General features: G+C 51.4%; 2 protein-coding genes across 2 annotated transcripts; one reads left to right on the forward strand and one right to left on the reverse strand.

The window, feature by feature from the left end:
• The first annotated feature begins 9406 nt into the window (after positions 1–9406).
• Oxt (oxytocin/neurophysin I prepropeptide) lies at positions 9407–10214 on the forward strand. The gene is made up of 3 exons (XM_052183640.1): positions 9407–9526; positions 9789–9990; positions 10075–10214. Exons 1-3 carry the CDS (start codon positions 9407–9409, stop codon positions 10128–10130), a joined length of 378 nt encoding a protein of 125 aa, XP_052039600.1. The 3' UTR covers positions 10131–10214.
• A 3630-nt stretch (positions 10215–13844) lies between these two features.
• Avp (arginine vasopressin) lies at positions 13845–15808 on the reverse strand. The gene is made up of 3 exons (XM_052183639.1): positions 15677–15808; positions 14258–14459; positions 13845–14017 (listed from the first exon to the last, which is right to left on the reverse strand). The coding sequence occupies exons 1-3, from the start codon at positions 15806–15808 to the stop codon at positions 13845–13847; spliced, it is 507 nt and encodes a 168-aa protein (XP_052039599.1).
• Positions 15809–18992: the final 3184 nt, after the last annotated feature.

The following is an 18992-nucleotide window of genomic DNA, read 5'->3' on the forward strand; positions in this document are numbered from 1 at the left end:
GGTTTTTTTAAGTTTATTTTTTATTTTGTTTTATTCTGGTTTTTGAGACTGGGTCTTTCACTGGAACCTGGCACTCACTGATTAGACTGTCTAGCCAGCTAGCCTCAGAGGATCGATCTGTGTGTGCTTGCCTGGCACTGGAATTAGATGCACGTGGCTTTTATGTGGTACCAGGGACCAAACCCAGATGTCGGCGGCTGCAGTGCATGCATGTTAATGGACGAGAGCTGTCTACCTTTTTGCTTTCATTATTATAAACTTAAATACCATTGACGGGAACTCCAGACACTCCAGGGAAACACCATCCTAGCTACTTTCCACACTGCTGAGGGTTTTGGAGTCCCCAGGAAATGAAAACCTTGGGGGTGATAGCAGTCTCTTACCAGTGAAGAAGCAGGTGTTAAGGTGCAGGCATCATCCCGCACCCAGCCCTCTGAGAGCCATAACAGCCATTTTAGGGCAGTAGATACTGTCCCCGACTGAGCCGAACACAGAGGCCCTGCATTCACATATCTGAGGTAGGCTAATGGGATCATGTCAGGAGCAACCTAGTCCATTCCTGGATCTTTGTCGTCACAGTAAACCACAGGAACTCTGCTGGGTAAACACACACACACACACACACACTCCTGCCCCTGGATCTTTGTCGTCACAGTAAACCACAGGAACTCTGCTGGGTAAACACACATACACACTTCTGCCCAGGATGTACCTCCCCAGTCACACATACACACACACTCCTGCCCAGGATGTACCTCCCCAGTCATGAGCATAGATACTTAACCAAGACACTGAACCCTTGCTCCTTCATGATCAGTGGGTGCTGGGGTGAATGCTGTGGCCATGGCCTTCAGGGCTAGGTAAAGTCCTGCAAAACTGAAGGAGGGGGGCTTCAGACATTGTTCACTTCGTAGAGTGATTACCTAGCCTGCACAGGCCCTGGGTTCGATCCCCAGCACTGCATAAACCAGGCCTGTCAGTTCAGTGCCTGCTTACTGGAGATGGGGGCAAGATTAGTAGAATCTCAAGGTCATCCTCAGCTACATAGGGAGTTTGAGACCAACCTGATTCCTCATGAGACTCCAAAAAGACTGCCCAAGTGCTCGTCAGGGAGATGGCGGGAAGGTGCTTGGCTGGCGCTGCAGCCGGGCGAAGGCTGACTGCTGTAGCTGATTGCAAGGCTGCAGAGAGTGCACCTTGCTCGGTGGGTGCTGGGTATTTTAATCTGTTTCATCTAGGTGTGAATATCCAACGTGCCCTGTGATCTCCAGTTCCTCTGTGAGTTTGCAAAAACAGTTACAACAGACTCAGAGGAAGCCTAGTGCCAAAGACTCTGGCAAGAATCCGATTTGGAATTTTTTTTTCTTACCAAATAGAAAGTCAAATCAGTCTCTCAACACCAAGCCTGGCCAGTCTCCTCATGACACTGGCCGTTCCTCTTTGTGTGCTTTAACAAGTATGCTGGACCCAGGTGATCCGGATGTCCTCCGCAGTCAGCCAGCCTCCTCAGGACCCCAGCGGCACCGGGCTCTGGCCTCCATGGGCACACACACTTACCCACACAAACATAAATAAAAGTAATAAAAATACAGTTTTAAGCCTTGCGGGTTTTATAGTTTGGTTGAGTTTTTAGGGTCTCACTATGTAGCTAGCCCTGGCTGTTCTGGAACTCAGTATATAGATCAGTCTGGCCTTGGACTCAAAAGCTTTGCCTGCCTCTGTCTCCTAAGTGCTATTAAAAAATAAACCTCTTTTAAAAAAAAATAAAGAGTAGTTGGCAAGATGCTCACAGTCGTCTGGGTGCTTGCTGCTTTTTCAGGGACCCTAGTTGGTTTCCAAGTACCCACATCAAGTGGTTCACAACCATCTGTAAGTCCTGTTCCAGGACAGACATCAGAAGTGGCCAGGAATGATGACACACACCAGTAATCCCAGCACTTATAAAGCAGACAGGTTGGGGCTGGAGAGGTGGCTCAGTGGTTAAGAGCACGGACTGCTCTTCCAGAGGTCCTAAGTTCAATTCCCAGCACCCTCACAACCATCTGTAATGGGATCTGATGTTCTGTGTCTGAAGACAGCTACAATGAACTCATAAAGATAAAGCAGACAATCTTCAAGTTAAAAGCCAGTCTAAGCTGGGCGGTGGTGGCGGCGCACGCCTGTAATCCCAGCACTCTGGGAGGCAGAGGCAGGCAGATTTCTGAGTTCGAGGCCAGCCTGGTCTACAGAGTGAGTTCCAGGACAGCCAGGGCCATACAGAGAAACCCTGTCTCGAAAAACCAAATCCAAAAAACAAAACAACAACAAAAAGCCAGTCTAGTGTACACTGTATAAGGCCAGCCAGGGCTATATAGCAAATTCTCATCTCAAAAAGGAAAGGCGTGGGCAGGAGAGATGGCTCAGCAGTTAAGAGTATTGACTGCTCTTCCAGAGGTCCTGTGTTCAATTCCCAGCAACCACATGGTGGCTCACAACCATCTGTAATGGGATCTGATGCCCTCTTCTGGTGTGTCTGAAGACAGCTGCAGTGAACTCAAAAAGGAAAGGCGAATGTTGAATGAACATGGTGACACCTTAAAGGAAAAGGAGTTTAAAGACAGCCTCACTCATTTAGTCAGTGTGAGGACAGCCTGGGCTACATAAATCGATATCTCAAAAGGGGGTAGGGGGTGCAGGGAGGAGACATGGTGGTAACCAACTGTAGACGCAGGACTCAGGAGCATCTGGAGTCTAATGTCATATTCAGCTACATGGTGAACTTGAGGCCACACTACATAAGGCCCTTGCAGGACCCAAGACTTGGAATTGAACCCGGGTCCTCTGGAAGAGAAGCCTGTGTTCTTGACTACTAAGCCATCTCTCCAGCTCTGCAATGTCTCGCAGGCACCACGTTCGGTTCCGCTGTGTGTGCTGACCTGCCTGTGATCTGACCACTGTTCACAGGCTGGTACAGGAGGGCAAGTCTCCTGGGGAGACTGAACGTTTTCACAAACTTCACAAAATTTATTGTTACAAAGAATTAAGTTATATTTGCTCTGTGATAAGAATTACACACAAGAACCTCAGGTATTTTCAGGAAACTAAGTTGATTATATGAAAAATTTGTAGCTGATATTTTTCCAGAATTTAAGAAATTATATATCTTTAATTGTCAAAATATATTACTATTTCAAATTTCATTTCAATAGCCTTATTGGGTTTCAGGATGTAGTTTCATGGTAGAGTGCTTGCTTACCATGTCCCAAGGCTCTGGGTTCAATCCCCAACACAGAAAACATCCCAGAGTCTTCAAAGCCTGGCTATTAAAAGTCTAGATACCTGATGGTCTTCCTTATGTTTGTTTCTCAAATAATGTAATAAAAATTGTAAACTTTTTCCTTTGCGTTTTTGTTGGGAACTGGATGCAACACTTTGAATTAATCTGACCTCCAAATGCTGAAGGTCCTTGTCCCCGATTGGTTTTTCATCGATCAATAAAGATGCCAGATGCCAGACAGTGACCAATGGTTGGGCAAAGAGAGACTGGGGTGGGTCCCTTAGACCTTAGATTTGTGTGGGCTAGGATGAGAGAGAGGGGGGGGGGGAGATGAGGATATCTCCTCTCCCGCCCCAAGAGGGGGGAAAGGATTGGACATAAGGGCTGCAGGGGAGAAAGCCAACCAGCCCTTCAAGAATCTGAGTGGGTGACCAGTGGCCACTTCCCTGATTAGGCCTGTAGCTCCTGGGCTCCCGGGCAGGTGCCAAAGCAGTGTGGCCCAAACTACCAATAAACTTTATTTATTTATTTATTTTTTTTTTTTTAGGTAGGGTAGGTTTAAGACAGGGTTTCTCTATGCAACCCTGGCTGTCTTGGAACTTACACCATAGATCAGGCTGATCTTAAACTGGCAGAAATTCCCCTACTTCTGCCTCCCGAGTGCTGGGACTAAAGACATGTGCCACCACTGCCCAGATGTGCCACCACTGCCCGGCTTTCCTTTGCTATTTCAAGGCCCTTCCACCTCCATGGTGAGACTGTCCTTGCCAGTGAGAGAGAGCCGACTCTGAGCAAGTTTTCAGAAATTCATTTCTGATTTGATGCCATTTAGTGAATCTGAGGCCACAGTAATTAACAGGGACTGATTGTACAGGTCAGTGACAGACAATTCTTGGCGAGTATGAGGCCCTGCGTAAGTTAAACCCTCAAATGAGAACCAAAAGAGAGAAAGGAATCTAACATGTTCTGAGCACTTACTGTATCCTGAGCTTAGTTTTACATAATGTTCTCCTTTGTCACAACAGTCTTACTGGTATGTGCCAGTATTATTCCTGTTACACTTCTTTTGACAAAACCGAAGTGTGTATTATGACATACGGCATAGGAGTAAGAAACCCTAGCTCCTGGGAGACTGAGGCCAGAAGATGATGAATTCCAGGCCAACATGGGTTACAGAGTGAGACAATAGGTTGGACCATCAAGATAGCCCAGTGGCTACATAGTGAAATCCTGTCTCAGATAGACAGATTGATAGATCGACAGATAATAGATAGGCAGACAGACAGATATACAGACAGATGTACAGAGATACAGACAGATGTACAGATATACAGATAGATGATATACAGACAGATGATAGATCGATAAACAGATGATAGATATTAGATAAATAGACAGACAGACAGACAGACAGATGACATAGAATGTGAGCCTAGCCTTCCCCATGCTCAGAGACTTGATGGAACAGAATCAATCTCTCACTTTCCCTTTCCCTTTCCCTCCTAGTCCTCAAAGGCGCAGGGGTGGGAGAGGTGCTCAGCAGTTGAAAGCACTGGCTGCTGTTCTAGAAAACCAGGATTCATTTCCAGGCCCCATATGCCAACCCACGCCCACGCCACGCGGAACTGCAGTTCCAGGGTATCCTGACACCTCCTTCCAGCCTCTATGGACGTTGTGCACAGACATACATGCAGGCTCATACACATAATTTAAAAATATACATTTTTTAAAAGAAACAAGCTGCCAGGTGGTGCACAACTGCAGGGAAATGAGTTGTGCCCGGTCGCCAGGCTCTGGGAAGGGCTGCCTACTGACTGAGGCCTGGCTGTGCCTGGACCATGAGGAGAGAAACCCCGCCTGGGCTCTGCCCCCAAAACTGGCATCTTAAATGGTTATTTCTAGAGGTGACATTTGTGTTCACTTGTGCATAGCAGCCACACTCTGAGCCTTCTGCACACACATCCTTCATTCCTGTCGGAGTTCTCCCAGGTCACCCTAAGAGGAATGACAGCCGGTACTGCCTCCCTTTCCATAGCAGTTCCTAATCCATCTCTTGCATAACTTGGGTCTGAAACCCTAAGAAGTGTGGTGAGAGAATGAAGAAAGGACAGACACACGGACAGAAAGGCTGGGGGTCAGATGGTCTGGCACTCTCTGGCATCCCCGGACCTCAGCCCGCCACTTTGCACAGCACAGGTGTCTTAGTCAGGGATTTACTGCTGTGAGCAGACACCATGACCAAGGCAACTCTTATGACAGCATTTAATTGGGGCTGGCTTACAGGTTCAGAGGTTCAGTCCATTGTCATCAAGGTGGGAACACGGCAGATCCAGGCAGGCATGGTGCAGGAGGAGCTGAGAGTTCTACTTCTTCGTTCTGAAGGCTGCTAGCAGAATATTCACTTCCAGACAGCTAGGGTGAGGGTCTTAAGCTCACGCTCACAGCAACACACCTACTCCAATAAGGTCACACCTACTCCAACAAGGCCACACCTCCTAATAGTGCCACTCCCTAGGCCAAACACTACAAGCCATCACAGCAGGAGAGGGCCTGCCTAACCTCTGTAGGCCAAAATCCCAGGTTGTAAACATCCATGGGGAAGCTGCCTTTCTATTGGCTAAAGCACACACTGGCCCATCCTTTGTAAACACGTGTACTAGCAAACTCTCGCATTTGCACTTAGACCAAAGGAAGGCTTTGACAAATCCCTGTTCACCTCACCCCCCATCTCTCTATCTCTCCATCTCCCAAGACATCTTCCTAAGAATCGACAGTGTAACACATGGCGAACACTCAGATCCTAACTAAAGCAGTAACCCAAGGTAATATGCCTCTTATTTCATATTCTGCCTCCTCCAGTGACATATAACCCCGTGGTGACAGTGACTTTTCTCCTGTTGCTGACACTGTACCCAAGGCTCCATTTACTCTCCCTTGCACATAAGCTCAGTGTCCTCTTAGACGGCAGTGCGTTAGTGTTCTCCCACTGAGCTGCAGCCCCAGCCTGAGGACTAGGATTCTGTCTGCTGTTCACTGCTCTTCCCAAACCCAGATGAGCTGGTGAGCACGCGAAGGCTTGCTGGTCTAACAGGAGCATTATGTACATATTATTATGACATGCTAATTTATGTGCATGGATTACTTTAGATGAGATCACATGCCCACAGAATATGTGGGCTGTCTCTCTGGGGCCATTTGGGGGGTCAAGCTCTTGGCCTTCTATGCCCAGAATGCCAATAAGCTAATGTGGGTGAGAAATGAACTGATTTGTAGTACAGGTCAACCTCAGCACCAACTTAGCATTTGATAACTTGCATCTGTGACTCAGAAGCTGGGATTCAGGGTCAGATGAGTGAGCTCGGGAACATGCTTGGCCCCATCAGCCCCACCCCTGAGGAGAAGGACAAAGGCCTAAGGGACTTTTCCATTCTCTCTAGGGGCAGAGACTGCATGTGGTGGTGAGCTGGTCTCTGGGACATTGGCTGTTACTGCTTCCTGGATGTTACAGGACACTTCCTAAGAGAACCTGAGATGAAGTTTAGAACCTGAGACCGGGACCCACCCCTGTGGAAGAGAAGGGGCGGGTGAGCAGAACCAGTATGCAGACCTCAGCTGACCTAAAGCCCAAAGCTGAAGAGCAGTCAGGGGTGACCGACATTTGTACCAAAATGGACCAACCATTATATGTAGATACCTGGGAATGGCCAGGTAGCTTTCTGCTGCGAAGCCCACACTCCAGCAGCTGGTGGCAAGTGCTTTCTTAAACAGGAGCCTTGGTACCTGGCATGGTGGCACACGCAACACTTGGGAGGCAGGTGGATCACTGTGAGTTCAAGGCCAGCCTGGTCTACACAGACAGTTCCAAGCCTACCAAGAGCCTGTCCCAAAACAAAATAAAATGAGTCTGGACAATGCTGCTCCTTTCTTTTCTTTTCTTTTCTTTTCTTTTCTTTTCTTTTATTACTTTTTTTTTTTTGGAATCTTTTATTTTATGTATGTAAGTGTTCTGTCTTCAGATACACCAGAAGAAAGAATCAGATCTCATTACAGATGGTTTGGGATCTATGCAAGTGCTGGGATTGAACTCATGATCTCCGGAAGAACAGTCAGTGCTCTTAACCACTGAGCCACCTCTCCAGCCCCTGTTTCTTTTTTCTTTTTTTAAAAAAATATTTTTTAGATCTATTTATTTTATTTTATGTGTCTGAATGTTCAGCCTGCATGTGTGTAATGCACTATTCATGTGACAGGCACCGGGTCGGAATAAGGCACTGGCTCCACTGGAATTGTCATAAGTGGTAGCAAACCACCCTGTGGGTGCTGGGAACCAAACCTGGGTCTTCTGCAATCGTAACTCTTAACCACTGAGACAACTCTCCAACCTCAAGATGGTAAGATATTTAATACGGGACTCAGTGGACAATCTTGAGGTCACTGAGGGCAAGCCCTTGAAGTGAGTAGTGAGACCTTAGACTCTCCTGGTGATCTGATTTTGGATTTGTTTTTTTGTTTGTTTGTTTGTTTGTTTGTTTGTTTTTTCCAAGACAGGGTTTCTCTGTGTAGCCCTGGCTGTCCTGGAACTCACTCTGTAGACCAGGCTGTCCTCGAACTCAGAAATCCGCCTGCCTCTGCCTCCCAGAGTGTTAGGATTACAGGCGTTCGCCACCACCGCCCGGCGGTGATCTGATTTTGATTTCTCAACCTTAAAATGAAGGGGTTAAGTCTTTATTTCTTCCTGCTATGCAACATCTTTCTCTCTTTATTTCCTTTTGTTTGGTTTTGGTTTTGGTTTTGTTTCTTTTGTGTAGCCCTGGCTGTCCTGGAACTAGCTCTGTAGGCCAGGCTGTCCTGGAACTCACAGAAATTCTCCTGCGTCTGCCTCCCAAATTCTGGAATAAAAGATGTGCACCACCACTGCCATGGCTTAACATGTATTCATTTTAAACTATATTTAAAAATGCAAAATTAAGGGACTGGAGAGATCGCTCAGTGGTTAAGCCTGCACACTGCTCTTGCAGAGGACTGGATTTTGTTCCCAGCACCCTCACAGGCCTAGTCATGATCCCCTTTCATGACAGCTCCTGGGGATCCAGCATCCTCTTCTGGCCACCAAGGAAACCTGCAGATGCAAACATATGCGCAAATAAAATTAAACATTAAAAATCTAATGCAAAACTGTTCCCAAAATGCATTGCTTTCATCATGCTGGGGACTTGACCCAAGGTCTTTCACACCCAGGCACACAGTTTGCTCCTGAGCTGCATGTAGCATCCTTCCCATGTAGGCCTATGCAGACCTGAGGCCCAAACTGAAACGCAGCCAGAGGTGCCCAATTGTTTGTAGCAAAGTGGGTCGGGTCAACCATTGTATGTGACCACCTTGGGCCGAATGGCTCTCTGTAGCTGAGGCCACCTGTTGGCCACGCTCCCGCAGCTGACAGCCAGTGTTTGCTCAAATGGAACCGTAGGCACCTAGCATGGTGGTGGATAACTTTAATCTCAGCATTTGGGAGGCAGAAGCAGATGGATCTCTGTGAGTTCAAGGCCAGCCTGGTCTACAAAGCAAGTTCTAATACAGAGTTTTAAATACAAGTGTCATTTTCCTTTTGTTGTGATTTTTCTTTCTTTTGATTTTATTTTGGTCTGTTTGTTGTGTTTTGGTCTTGATCTCTACTGATAATTTCGTTTTGCCGGCTAGTTAGAAGAAGGACTGAAGTGTATTCAGAGACTGAACAAGACACAATCTTTTTCTCCATCTAAGCTTCAAGGGTTCCCTCACCCACTTATCCTGTCCTGCCTCATTCTGAGGTATTGAATATCTGTGAAAAATAGCTCCTGACTAGGGTGTGCCTCCACCCCCTCCCAGTCTCTCTATCTGCCTGCCGCTTAGGCCTTGGTTTCCAGGCAGCTTCTCTTTGGAGCTCCAGGTCATTAGCTAAGGTGATGACCTTGACCCTTGCCCAGACCCTGCAAATGAAGGGCCTGCCTCTAAACACTGTGGAACCATTTGACCCAAGAGACCTGCTGTGACCAGTCATGCAGTCACCCTCTTTAGACCGTGCTCCACCATGGCAGGGCCTAGATATAAGAAGGTCGGTCTGGGCTGGAGAAACCGTCACCTGCGCTGGGTCTCATACTGAGCACCAACGCCATGGCCTGTCCCAGTCTGGCTTGCTGCCTGCTTGGCCTGCTGGCTCTGACCTCCGCCTGCTACATCCAGAACTGTCCCCTGGGCGGCAAGAGGGCTGTGCTAGATCTGGATACGCGCAAGGTGAGTCTCCCCGACCCCATCCCGTCCGGTTCTGGCGGCGCTAAGGACCAGAGAAGCTGTCCCACCCGCAGACAGCATTCCCCCCCACCCCCGCACACTTGCCAGCCCTACCATGGCCTCGCGTGGGAACCCAGGGCGTTGGGAAGTGTTAGGCTCCCTCTTGACTCCCTGAAGGCAGAGACAATGCCCGAGCACCCTCGCCCCGCCACAGTCCGGATTCAGATTGCGCACAGAGCCCACCCGCATCCTTCCTTCCCCGCAGTGTCTCCCCTGCGGCCCGGGCGGCAAAGGTCGCTGCTTCGGGCCCAGCATCTGCTGCGCGGACGAGCTGGGCTGCTTCGTGGGCACCGCCGAGGCGCTGCGCTGCCAGGAGGAGAACTACCTGCCCTCGCCCTGCCAGTCCGGCCAGAAGCCGTGCGGGAGCGGGGGCCGCTGCGCCACGGCGGGCATCTGCTGCAGCCCGGGTGAGCAGGAGGGGGCCCGGCAGGGCGGCCCGGCAGGGAGCCGTCGGGTTTGCTGCTCAGGCCGCTGATCCATTTCTCTTGCAGATGGCTGTCGCACGGACCCCGCCTGCGACCCCGAGTCGGCCTTCTCCGAGCGCTGAGCCCACGTTGTGGTGATACCTTTAGCATGCTTCCTTCATTCCCCATGGCCACTGCCAGATAAAAGAAAAGAAAAATAAAGCAGATTTCCTCTTCAAACTTGACTGGTGTCTAATTGTGTCGGAAACGGGAGGGAGGAAAGGCACCGGGACCTTGGATCTTGGTTTTTGGGAACTAGAAGAGCTCATCAGGCTGCTGGGAGGCGGGAGGGAAGCGAGGGGTGCCCTATGGGCTGCCATCCCCCATTAACCCCATTTCCCACCCCCAGCTGGGCTGGGCCTGCGACAGACTTAAGAGCAGCAGTTGGAAGTCCAAACAGCTACGGTGCGAAAGGGCAAAACCTAACAAGGGCCTGAGTTATAGGAAGGCAGAGGAACTCATCCTGTCACTTCCTGATCTGGGAGGAGACTTTAGCCGCGACCTCAGAGGTTGAGGGGACAATCCTGGTCTAGAAGGAAGGGTCTTGGCCAGGGAAGGGTAGTTGCAGAACCATAAGATTTCCACAGAGCTGAATTCTCACACAGGCCCCAAGGAAGCCACAGCTGGAAAGATCAAGAACCAACTGGCCTCTCCTCTGCTGTCCCCAGGGCCAGGCCTGAGCTCAAGGGACAGCATGCTCTGGGGAGATATGGGATCTAAGAGCCAGTGGGCACAAATGACCACAAAGCACAGAGACCACAGACCAAGAAATCCACAATCTATACTGTTCATCTACTGCTGGATTAAATGCCCGCCCTTGCCACAAGGGGCGCCCCACTTAGCTGCCAGTGTTCTCAGCAGTGAGGGCACGCCCCTCCTCCACGCCTACACAGGAGCACGTGATTCGATGTGCAGAATAAAGTGTGAGGGCCGGGGCGAAGAGCTCAGGGGCGAAGTCTTGCCCCACAAGGTTAAGGTCCTGGGCTGCAGCCCATCATAGCAAAAAAGTAAACATACAAACAAGCACTCGGAATGAACACAGATGCCGCCCCGCCCCCACGTATGGGATTCACAGAGTGGGTGGGGCCAAAAAGATATTCAAAAGAGACTTCAAGATCGATTTGGGTTTTTCTTCCCTTTTTTTTTTTTTGTCTTTTTCTTTTCTTTTGTTCTTTTTTTGATGGTGGTGATGGGGTTCTTCATTTTCTGGGGCTTTTTTTTTTTTAATCTTACGACTTTTATTCTGTTAAATTTCCATTTCTGGGTTTGTGTCTCTGTGTGAGAGTATGTGTACATGAATCCAGTGCCCATGGGGACCAGAAGAGGGCATCAGATCCCCTGAAATTAGAGTTACAGGTGCTTGTGAGTCATCCTAAGCGGGTGTGGGGATCAGAACTGGGGTCCCCTGCAAGGCAGCGTGATCACTTACCTCCTGAGCCGTCTCCCCAGCCTAAAAGTTGTCTAAATTACTTTCGCTATCGCTTTGCTCTGAGTTTGGGGATTGTACACACACCACAGCATCCACACGGAGGCCAGAGGACTCCTGGCACTGGCTCACACCAGCCCTTTGCTTCTGGAGGCTAAAGAGAGGAAGAAAGCATCTCCTGTGAACTCTAGGAGTGCCCTTCAAGGGCTCAACTCCCTGAAAGGGAAAAAGAATACAGTGTCCAGCAGGCACGAGTAGGGTGGGCAGGTGTAACTCCTCCTCTCCTTGAGGAAGAGGAGCCTGATTCTTCCAGAAACAGGTGGAGGAAAGGATGTTTACAGTTCTCCACCTGGGCAAAGGAGCAGACTGAGGATCTCACCCTCATTCTGAAGCTGCCCATACAGCAGCCCTAAGGATTGAACCAAGTGGCCATGCCACCTGCCACACCGACCTCCTTTCTGTCCCTGGTCTGGTCCTTCCCTGCCCTGCATTACTGGAGGTCAGACCCTGAGAGGGCCGCGTAAGGAGGAGGCTGGGATAGGAGTCTGCCCGGCCCCTGTACCACCTGGGTAAACCCAGGCAAGCAGGTAGGCGGAAGGGTGCTGAGGAGGTGGGAAGAGACCTGGGGACTGGGTGGAAGGCTGTGATTTTGTCCAGAACTGACGGTGCTGAGCCTCCTAGTCAGTCACTGAGACTCATCTCTTTCTTCTCTGTAGTTGTCCCTGACCCCAGAGCCTGCAGAACAATTTACAGGAGGAACAGCACAGTGCGGTCTTAGGAGACCTTGCTGCAGTCTTAGGAGGAGAGGATGCCAGGACAGATGGGGCAGAGAGAGAAAAGAGTGGGAAGTTAACAGGAGGGTGAGGAACAGGGAGACCAGAGCATGGAAGGATAGAAAGCCTGGGAGAGAAGCCAGAGAGGGAGGACAGGCTGAGGGGCGGACGCACTCGCTGGCTTGGTCAAGGTTGCTAAGAGGACTGGGATTCAGTTCCTAGTGCCCGCATGGGAGGCTGTAACTCTGGGTCCGGGGAATACGATGCCCTCTCCTGACCTCTGCAGCACCAGGCACACACACGATGTCCAGACATACATATAGAACAGGAAAACACCCATCTACATAAATAAATGAACATCTAAAACTTTAGGAAAAAAAGAGAGAAGCTACTGAGAAGGGGAAGCGAGCAGAGGCCAAGTGACAGGCTACATCTTTGCTCCAGAGTTGGATGTGCCAAAGGGAATGATGGATTTGTGTCTGGAAGCAAAGACACACTGTGAGCATGTGTGTCCTACTGCTGCTGGACGTGTGATTGTCCGGGTCGCTGGCTATGGTTGAGGTCAGGAGTCATAGAAACGCCCCTAGCAGCTGTAACCTTTTCATCCTCTTCCCTTTTCCTCCTTCTTCCGTCTCCTTGGTGCTGGGGACCAAATCCAGGCTAGGGAAGCCTTCTACTCCTGAGCCACAGCTCCAGCCTATCTTGTCTATCGCCCTGCCTGAGAGTGGGCGTGGCAGTTTGAACCTGTGCCTCTTCCTGGGGTCTGCCTCTCAGTGGTTGGGTCCCGATGGTGGAGCACCTGGAGAGAAGGCAGGTGGCATTGTCTCCTTTAGGTCTGGGTAATGTCTCTGTGCCTTCTCCCATCCAAACACATCTTGGGTGATAGTAAGTCCTCACACTGTTTTTGCCTCAGTCTGGTTGAACTTAGAGCTGAGATGGCCACCCTGGCTTGTGCCCCTTTCTCAGTCACTCTTGCTGACTCTATCTCTCCGCATATCCCGCTCTGTTTCTCGTGTCCACCAATGTCCTGCCTCACTCCTTGTATTTTGGTCTCAGCCAGAGAATCGCTAAGTCACCCTGACCCTTCAGGGCCACTCTGGGTCTAGACCTTTCCCTTCTCCTGAGTTTGGGGTTGCTTTTGTCCTGAGTATTATGTGGATATTCAGGAGCACCAGAACGTTTTAAGATTTATTTATGTATTTATTTTATGTATATGAGTACACCATTGCTCTCTTTAGACACACCAGAAGAATGCATCGAACCCCTTCACAGATGTTTTGTGAGCCACCATGTGGCCGCTGGGATTCGAACTCGGGACCTTTGGAAGAATAGTCAGTGCTCTTAACCACTGAGCCATCTCTCCAATCCGGAACATTTCCTTTATACAATAAGGCTTATAGGTTCTGCCCCTTCTGGCGGTGGGGTCGTGGACTACCCACAACTTTGAGTGTGGAGATTAGCCAGGGCAGAGTAGAAAGTTCCCTCTCCAACGCCTCTCCCTCCCCCTTTCTCCCCACCCCAGAAATAGAGACAGACAAAGAGTGCACTTTTTAAAGTTTATTTTCCATGCTGTAGGGGCGAGGCGTGGGGGCGATGGCTCAGTAGACCCGGGGCTTAGCGGAATCCACGGACTCCCGAGTCCCAGCCAGCTGCATCAGCCTTAGCAGCAGCGCCCGGGCGGGCCCGTCCAGCTGGGTGGCGTTGCTCGGCTCTCGAGCGCGGCTGAGGCGGAGAAAACCCTCGCGGCACTCGGGCTCGGTCCCGCAGCTCTCTGAAGGAAGGGCTCTGTGAGCGCAGGCGCCCTTGGGGCGCAGCTCCAGGGGCGTCGTCCCCACAACCCCCCTCATCCTACCCCTGCTACATCCCAACCCGCGACTCGCTTCATTCTCACCCTCCAACCTCCTGTCCCTCCCCCCCACCTCCTGGCCCGACTCCCCTGCCCCCACCTGCCCTCCCCCTTTACCCCCCTTCACCGATGCCCCACGCTCAGCCCGCCCGGCCTTGCGCGCACCGTCGCTGCAGCAGATGCTCGCCGTGGCACAGCGGCCCCCGCTCCCGCACGGCTTCTGGCCGGACTGGCAGGGCGAGGGCAGGTAGTTCTCCTCCTGGCAGCGCAGCGCCTCGGCGGTGCCCACGAAGCAGCCCAGCTCGTCCGCGCAGCAGATGCTGGGCCCGAAGCAGCGACCTTTGCCGCCCGGGCCGCAGGGGAGACACTGCGGGGAAGGAAGGATGCGGGTGGGGGGCGTCAGATGGAGCGCGGCCAAGTGGGGCAGTGGGAGCCTAGGGTCACCCTGCTGCCGTCCTAGCCTCGCGCTGCAGGTGCTCGGGCGCTGACCAGGACGAAGCAGCGGAAAAGGACAAAAGTGGCGATCTAACCGGCTAGGTTCTCAGGAGAAGCGGTTCTCGAGGTCTCAAACCCGCTCCTGCTGTGGCAGAGTCTCCCTAGGGGGCAACACTTGGGGGGACCTTCCTCATTCTGACGTGTCACTGGTGCGCAGCAGTCTCTCAGAGGCTTTCCTCTGGGCACTCAGATGGTCCTCTCCACATCCCTAGACCCCCTTCCCCCACCTCACTCCCCACAGAGCATCTAGACCGCCCACTCTCATTTCCCGGCTTTGCCCTTACCCCGCCCACGCTGGTGGGCTTCACACGAGCCTTTACCTCCCTCCAACCTAGTATGCCCTACTAGGTAGGTGGCAAGGACCTAATTAGGCTGACCGGTGCCCGGACACATCTGGTGCCTTGGAAACCTCCAAAAGAAACTCTGCAAACGGAAGGCCGACTAGGGGAGCAACCCGCCTGCCCACTCCGGCTTGTTCAACAACTCAAAATTGAGCCACCCGTGGCCTGAGCAGAATTGAGCCAGGGGACTGGATGCCCTTCAGCTCTGCCAGAAGGGCAGACTCACAGCTGAACAGACAGCTCAACAGACCTGAGCAAGAGGTTGAGGTTAGATGTGCGACATGCTCCACTCAGGCAGAGGACAATGGCCGACTTCTGTGGACAGGAAGAGACCGGGGCTGCTGGCTAGAGGGGAGCTAAGACAGGCTGCGCCGGCGGCGGGGAGAGGATTTGAATTCCCGAGAGAACAGTTTTGTCTAATCTGCTCAGTCCTGATGAGCCAGTGTACCACTCCCCGCCCCAACCTCAACCTCCGGGTGTGCCAGGGCACCCAGTTTAACCTGTTCCAAGTGCAGTTATAAGGAAGTATCTCATCTTCTGGCACATCCCCTGCCTGGGGACAGTGTCCTTTATGTGGCTTCTCTGGCACCTGGTCCCTTCTCACCTTGCCCATCTCCTCTGCTGTAAGATGCTGCCTCCTTCCAGGAACCTCCCCTAAAGTCTGACTGCTCTGACAAGGTTTCCTCTCTCCTAGCCCCTGACCCGTTCCTACGGCACTGCCAGCAGCCCTAAGGGACCACAGTGGTACCTGTCTCAGCTCCATGTCAGATGTGGCCCTCTTGCCACCTCTTGGGCAGTTCTGGAAGTAGCAGGCAGAGGAGAGGGCCAGCAGGCTCAGGAAGCAGGCCGAGAGCGCAGTGTGGAGCATCCTGGAGAGCATGGATGGGCACTGTGTGCAGCTCTGTGCGGCTGCCCTAGCGGGCTGGGCTGCCTATTTATGTCTGCAGGTGTTCCCTAGGAGGCGACAACGTGGCTGCTAACCCCCTCCCCGGTGGCTCCCCGGGAGCCCACAGCCAACAGGTCCCAAGCTGTCAGCAGTGATTCAGGCATCTGGGGACACACGTGGGCCTGTCTGTGCAGAGGGTGGTGGAGGAGGGGGGCCAGCCATCCGGCTGTCACTGGCCACCGTGTGACAGGAGCCATCGAGGTCACCTGGAAATCATAGCTGGGCACTCCAGGTGCTCTCAGCAGACTAGAAGGGTTGACAGGCTCCATCCAGCAGGGGCTGGCAGGTTTGGAGCAGGGGCAGGACCAGCAGGGGCAGGCAGGTTTGTTAGCTGTGGTAAAGCAGGTGGGCCTTCAGAAGGAAGTTCCCACTTGCAGGCTCATGGGCTAACAGCCACAGTCATGGAGTCAAGGCTGAACACAGGGTCCAAGGTCTGCCCCATGCCAGGTGTGGCTGGCTTTGGGGGCACTCAGGGTGTTTCCATCCCAAGCATACCCCTGTGGAGCCAGGTATGGGGGCAGGGGCTTGAGGATAGTACCCATTGTTTCCACTAAGGACAGGAATGGGAAAGCTGCGGTGGCAATGACAACTCCAGACTCAGTAAGGCGCAAAGATCGTGCAGAGGATCTGGCTTCAAGGACTTGCAGTCTGAGCCATTGGGGAAGCTAAAGTAGGAAAGTCAAAAGTTCAAGGCCAGACTGGGTAACTTGGTGAGACCCTGTCTCAATATTAAAAACATAAACAGAAGGCTAGTTGTGGTACATGGCTTTAATCCCAGTCATTGGGAAGCAGAGGCAGGAGAGTTTTTGTGAGTTCCAGGCCTTCTAGGGTAGAAGCTGGGATAAGCTATAGCCCAGAAATAGTCCTATGTTAGACCTAGAGTACTAAAGAGGAAAAAGCTGTGGGAAGACCCCATGCCCTGAGGCTGGCACCATCTCTGGTCTAAGGCAGGAAGGGAAGGAAGTGGACATTGCTCTGGGGGAGGAAATGGGAGGAGCCCCAGCTAAACAGACCCAGTCTGAGAAAGCAGGTGTAGTTCCTGACTTTAGACTGTAAGTCATTTCTTTGTTTCTAAGGCAGTCTAGTTTAGTCCAGGCTGGCCTTGAACTTACGACATAGAAGAAAGCTGGATTTGAACTCTTGATCTTTCTATCTCTACCTCTCCAGTGCTAGGATTATAGACATGTATCACCACATTCTGCTTTCTAGGTTTTACAGACTCCTTTTTTTAGTCACCAGAAAAACGTTCTAGTTTGGGACTCAGACTAGTCAGCCTCGGCATAGCCTATGCTAGAAGTGTGGTCAGCCTTTACTGACTGGGATAGGCTGACTACATGCACAGGCCAGGACCTTCCCAGCCCCCTCCGGGCTATCCCAGTGCACTTCAAGAATGCCCCAGAGAACTGTCTGGCCTCTTCCCAACAAGTACAGGGGGGACTGGTGGCCAAGCTGGCCTTCCGCACTCAGGAGTGCAGGCTAGACCTTTCCAGGAATGTGTGTGGCACTCGAGGACAAGAGGCAGCTGATGTGTAGGGAAGCCAAGGGCACATTGGCTTCTGTGGCTTGAAGCTTTCTGACCTGGGCAGGTCATCCGGGGTGTCTGACTCCCCAGTTAACTCCAGCATAAAGTACAGAAGAGGGTAGCAGACTCCTCGGAGCTGGAGCTACAGGCTGTGAGTCACTGAAATGGTGCTGGGGACAGAACTGGTCCTCTGCAAGAGCAGTCTGCAGTCTTAACCGCTGGATGAGTTAACTGACTCTCCAGACCCCCACTCCTGCTCTTTTCTAGCTCAAGTCTGTGTGGACAGGGTACAGAGTGGGTTAGTGCCCCCTTTAGCCTCAAGTTCCTCTCTCCCTCGCCCTTCCACCCTACCCCTCCTTTCTGTGGGGTGACCATGTATGTGTTTGTATTTCTTCTAGGACACAAGTCCTAAAGCACGAAGAAACCGCCCTCTGTGTTTAGTATACTTCTGGGAGCTTTTGCCAAGCAGTGGACTTTTCAATTACAGAAAGAATGGAGGGAGGGAGGGAGGGAGGGAGGGAGGGAGGGAGGGAGGGAGGGAGGGAGGGAGGGAGGGGAGCACTGGGACCAGTCTTAGCTTTCCAGGACATTGCTGTGTGACCTTGAACAAGTCAAACTTGTTTCCCAAGTTACTTACTTGATGTGCTAACCTCAATTCCTACCTCATTGTTGGTTTGTGTGACTCAGTGTACATAGCCCAGTCTAGCCATGAACTTGCTCTCTGGCTGAGTCTGACTCCATCCCCCGACCCCCCCTGGGATGGCGGGAAAGTGCTCCAGTGCCCAGTTTCCATGAGATCTTTTGAGGATCAGGTGAGGTGTTCTAGATTAGGGCAGTTTTTCTGTCTTGTCTTTTCTTGTTTGTTTGTTTGTTTGTTTGTTTGTTTTGTTGGTGTTTTTCAAGACAGGGTTTCTCTGTGTAGTTCTGGCTGTCCTGGAACTCACTCTGTAGACCAGGATGGCCTCGGACTCAGAAATCCACCTGCCTCTGCCTCCCAAGTGCTGGGATTAAAGATGTGCACCACCACTGCCCGGCTGTTTGTTTTTTGAGACGGTTTTCCTGTGTGTAGCCCTGGCTGTCCTGGAACTCACTTCATAGACAAGGCTGGCCTCGAACTCAAAGAGATCCCCCTGTCTCTGCCTCCAGAGTGCTGGGATCAGAGGCGAGTGACACCACTGTTTAGCTCTTGTCTATTTTAAAGACAGGGTCTTCCTCTTGCCATCACGGATACTCTGTGTAGACCAGGCTCGCCTGAACATCTAGAGATCCACATGTCTCTACCTACCTCCAGAATTCTGGGATTAAAGACCAGGGTCACCAAGACAGGTGACAAACCTTGTTCTATTTTTAAATCCTAGAAGTGGGGGCTGGAGAGAGGATTTAGTGGTTAAAAGCACTTACTACTCTAGACGAGCATTCGGATTCTGTTCCCAGCAACCCTGTGATGGCTCACAACTGCCTATAACTTCAGTTCCAGGGGATCTGGTATCCCCTCTGGCCTCTGTAGACACCAGGCATACATGCAAACACTCACACACATAAAATAAAAATTACTAAATCTAGCCGGGTGGTGGTGGTGCATGCCTTTAATCCCAG

The sequence above is a fragment of the Apodemus sylvaticus genome, chromosome 5 (genome assembly GCF_947179515.1).
Source record: "Apodemus sylvaticus chromosome 5, mApoSyl1.1, whole genome shotgun sequence".
NCBI lineage: Eukaryota > Metazoa > Chordata > Mammalia > Rodentia > Muridae > Apodemus > Apodemus sylvaticus.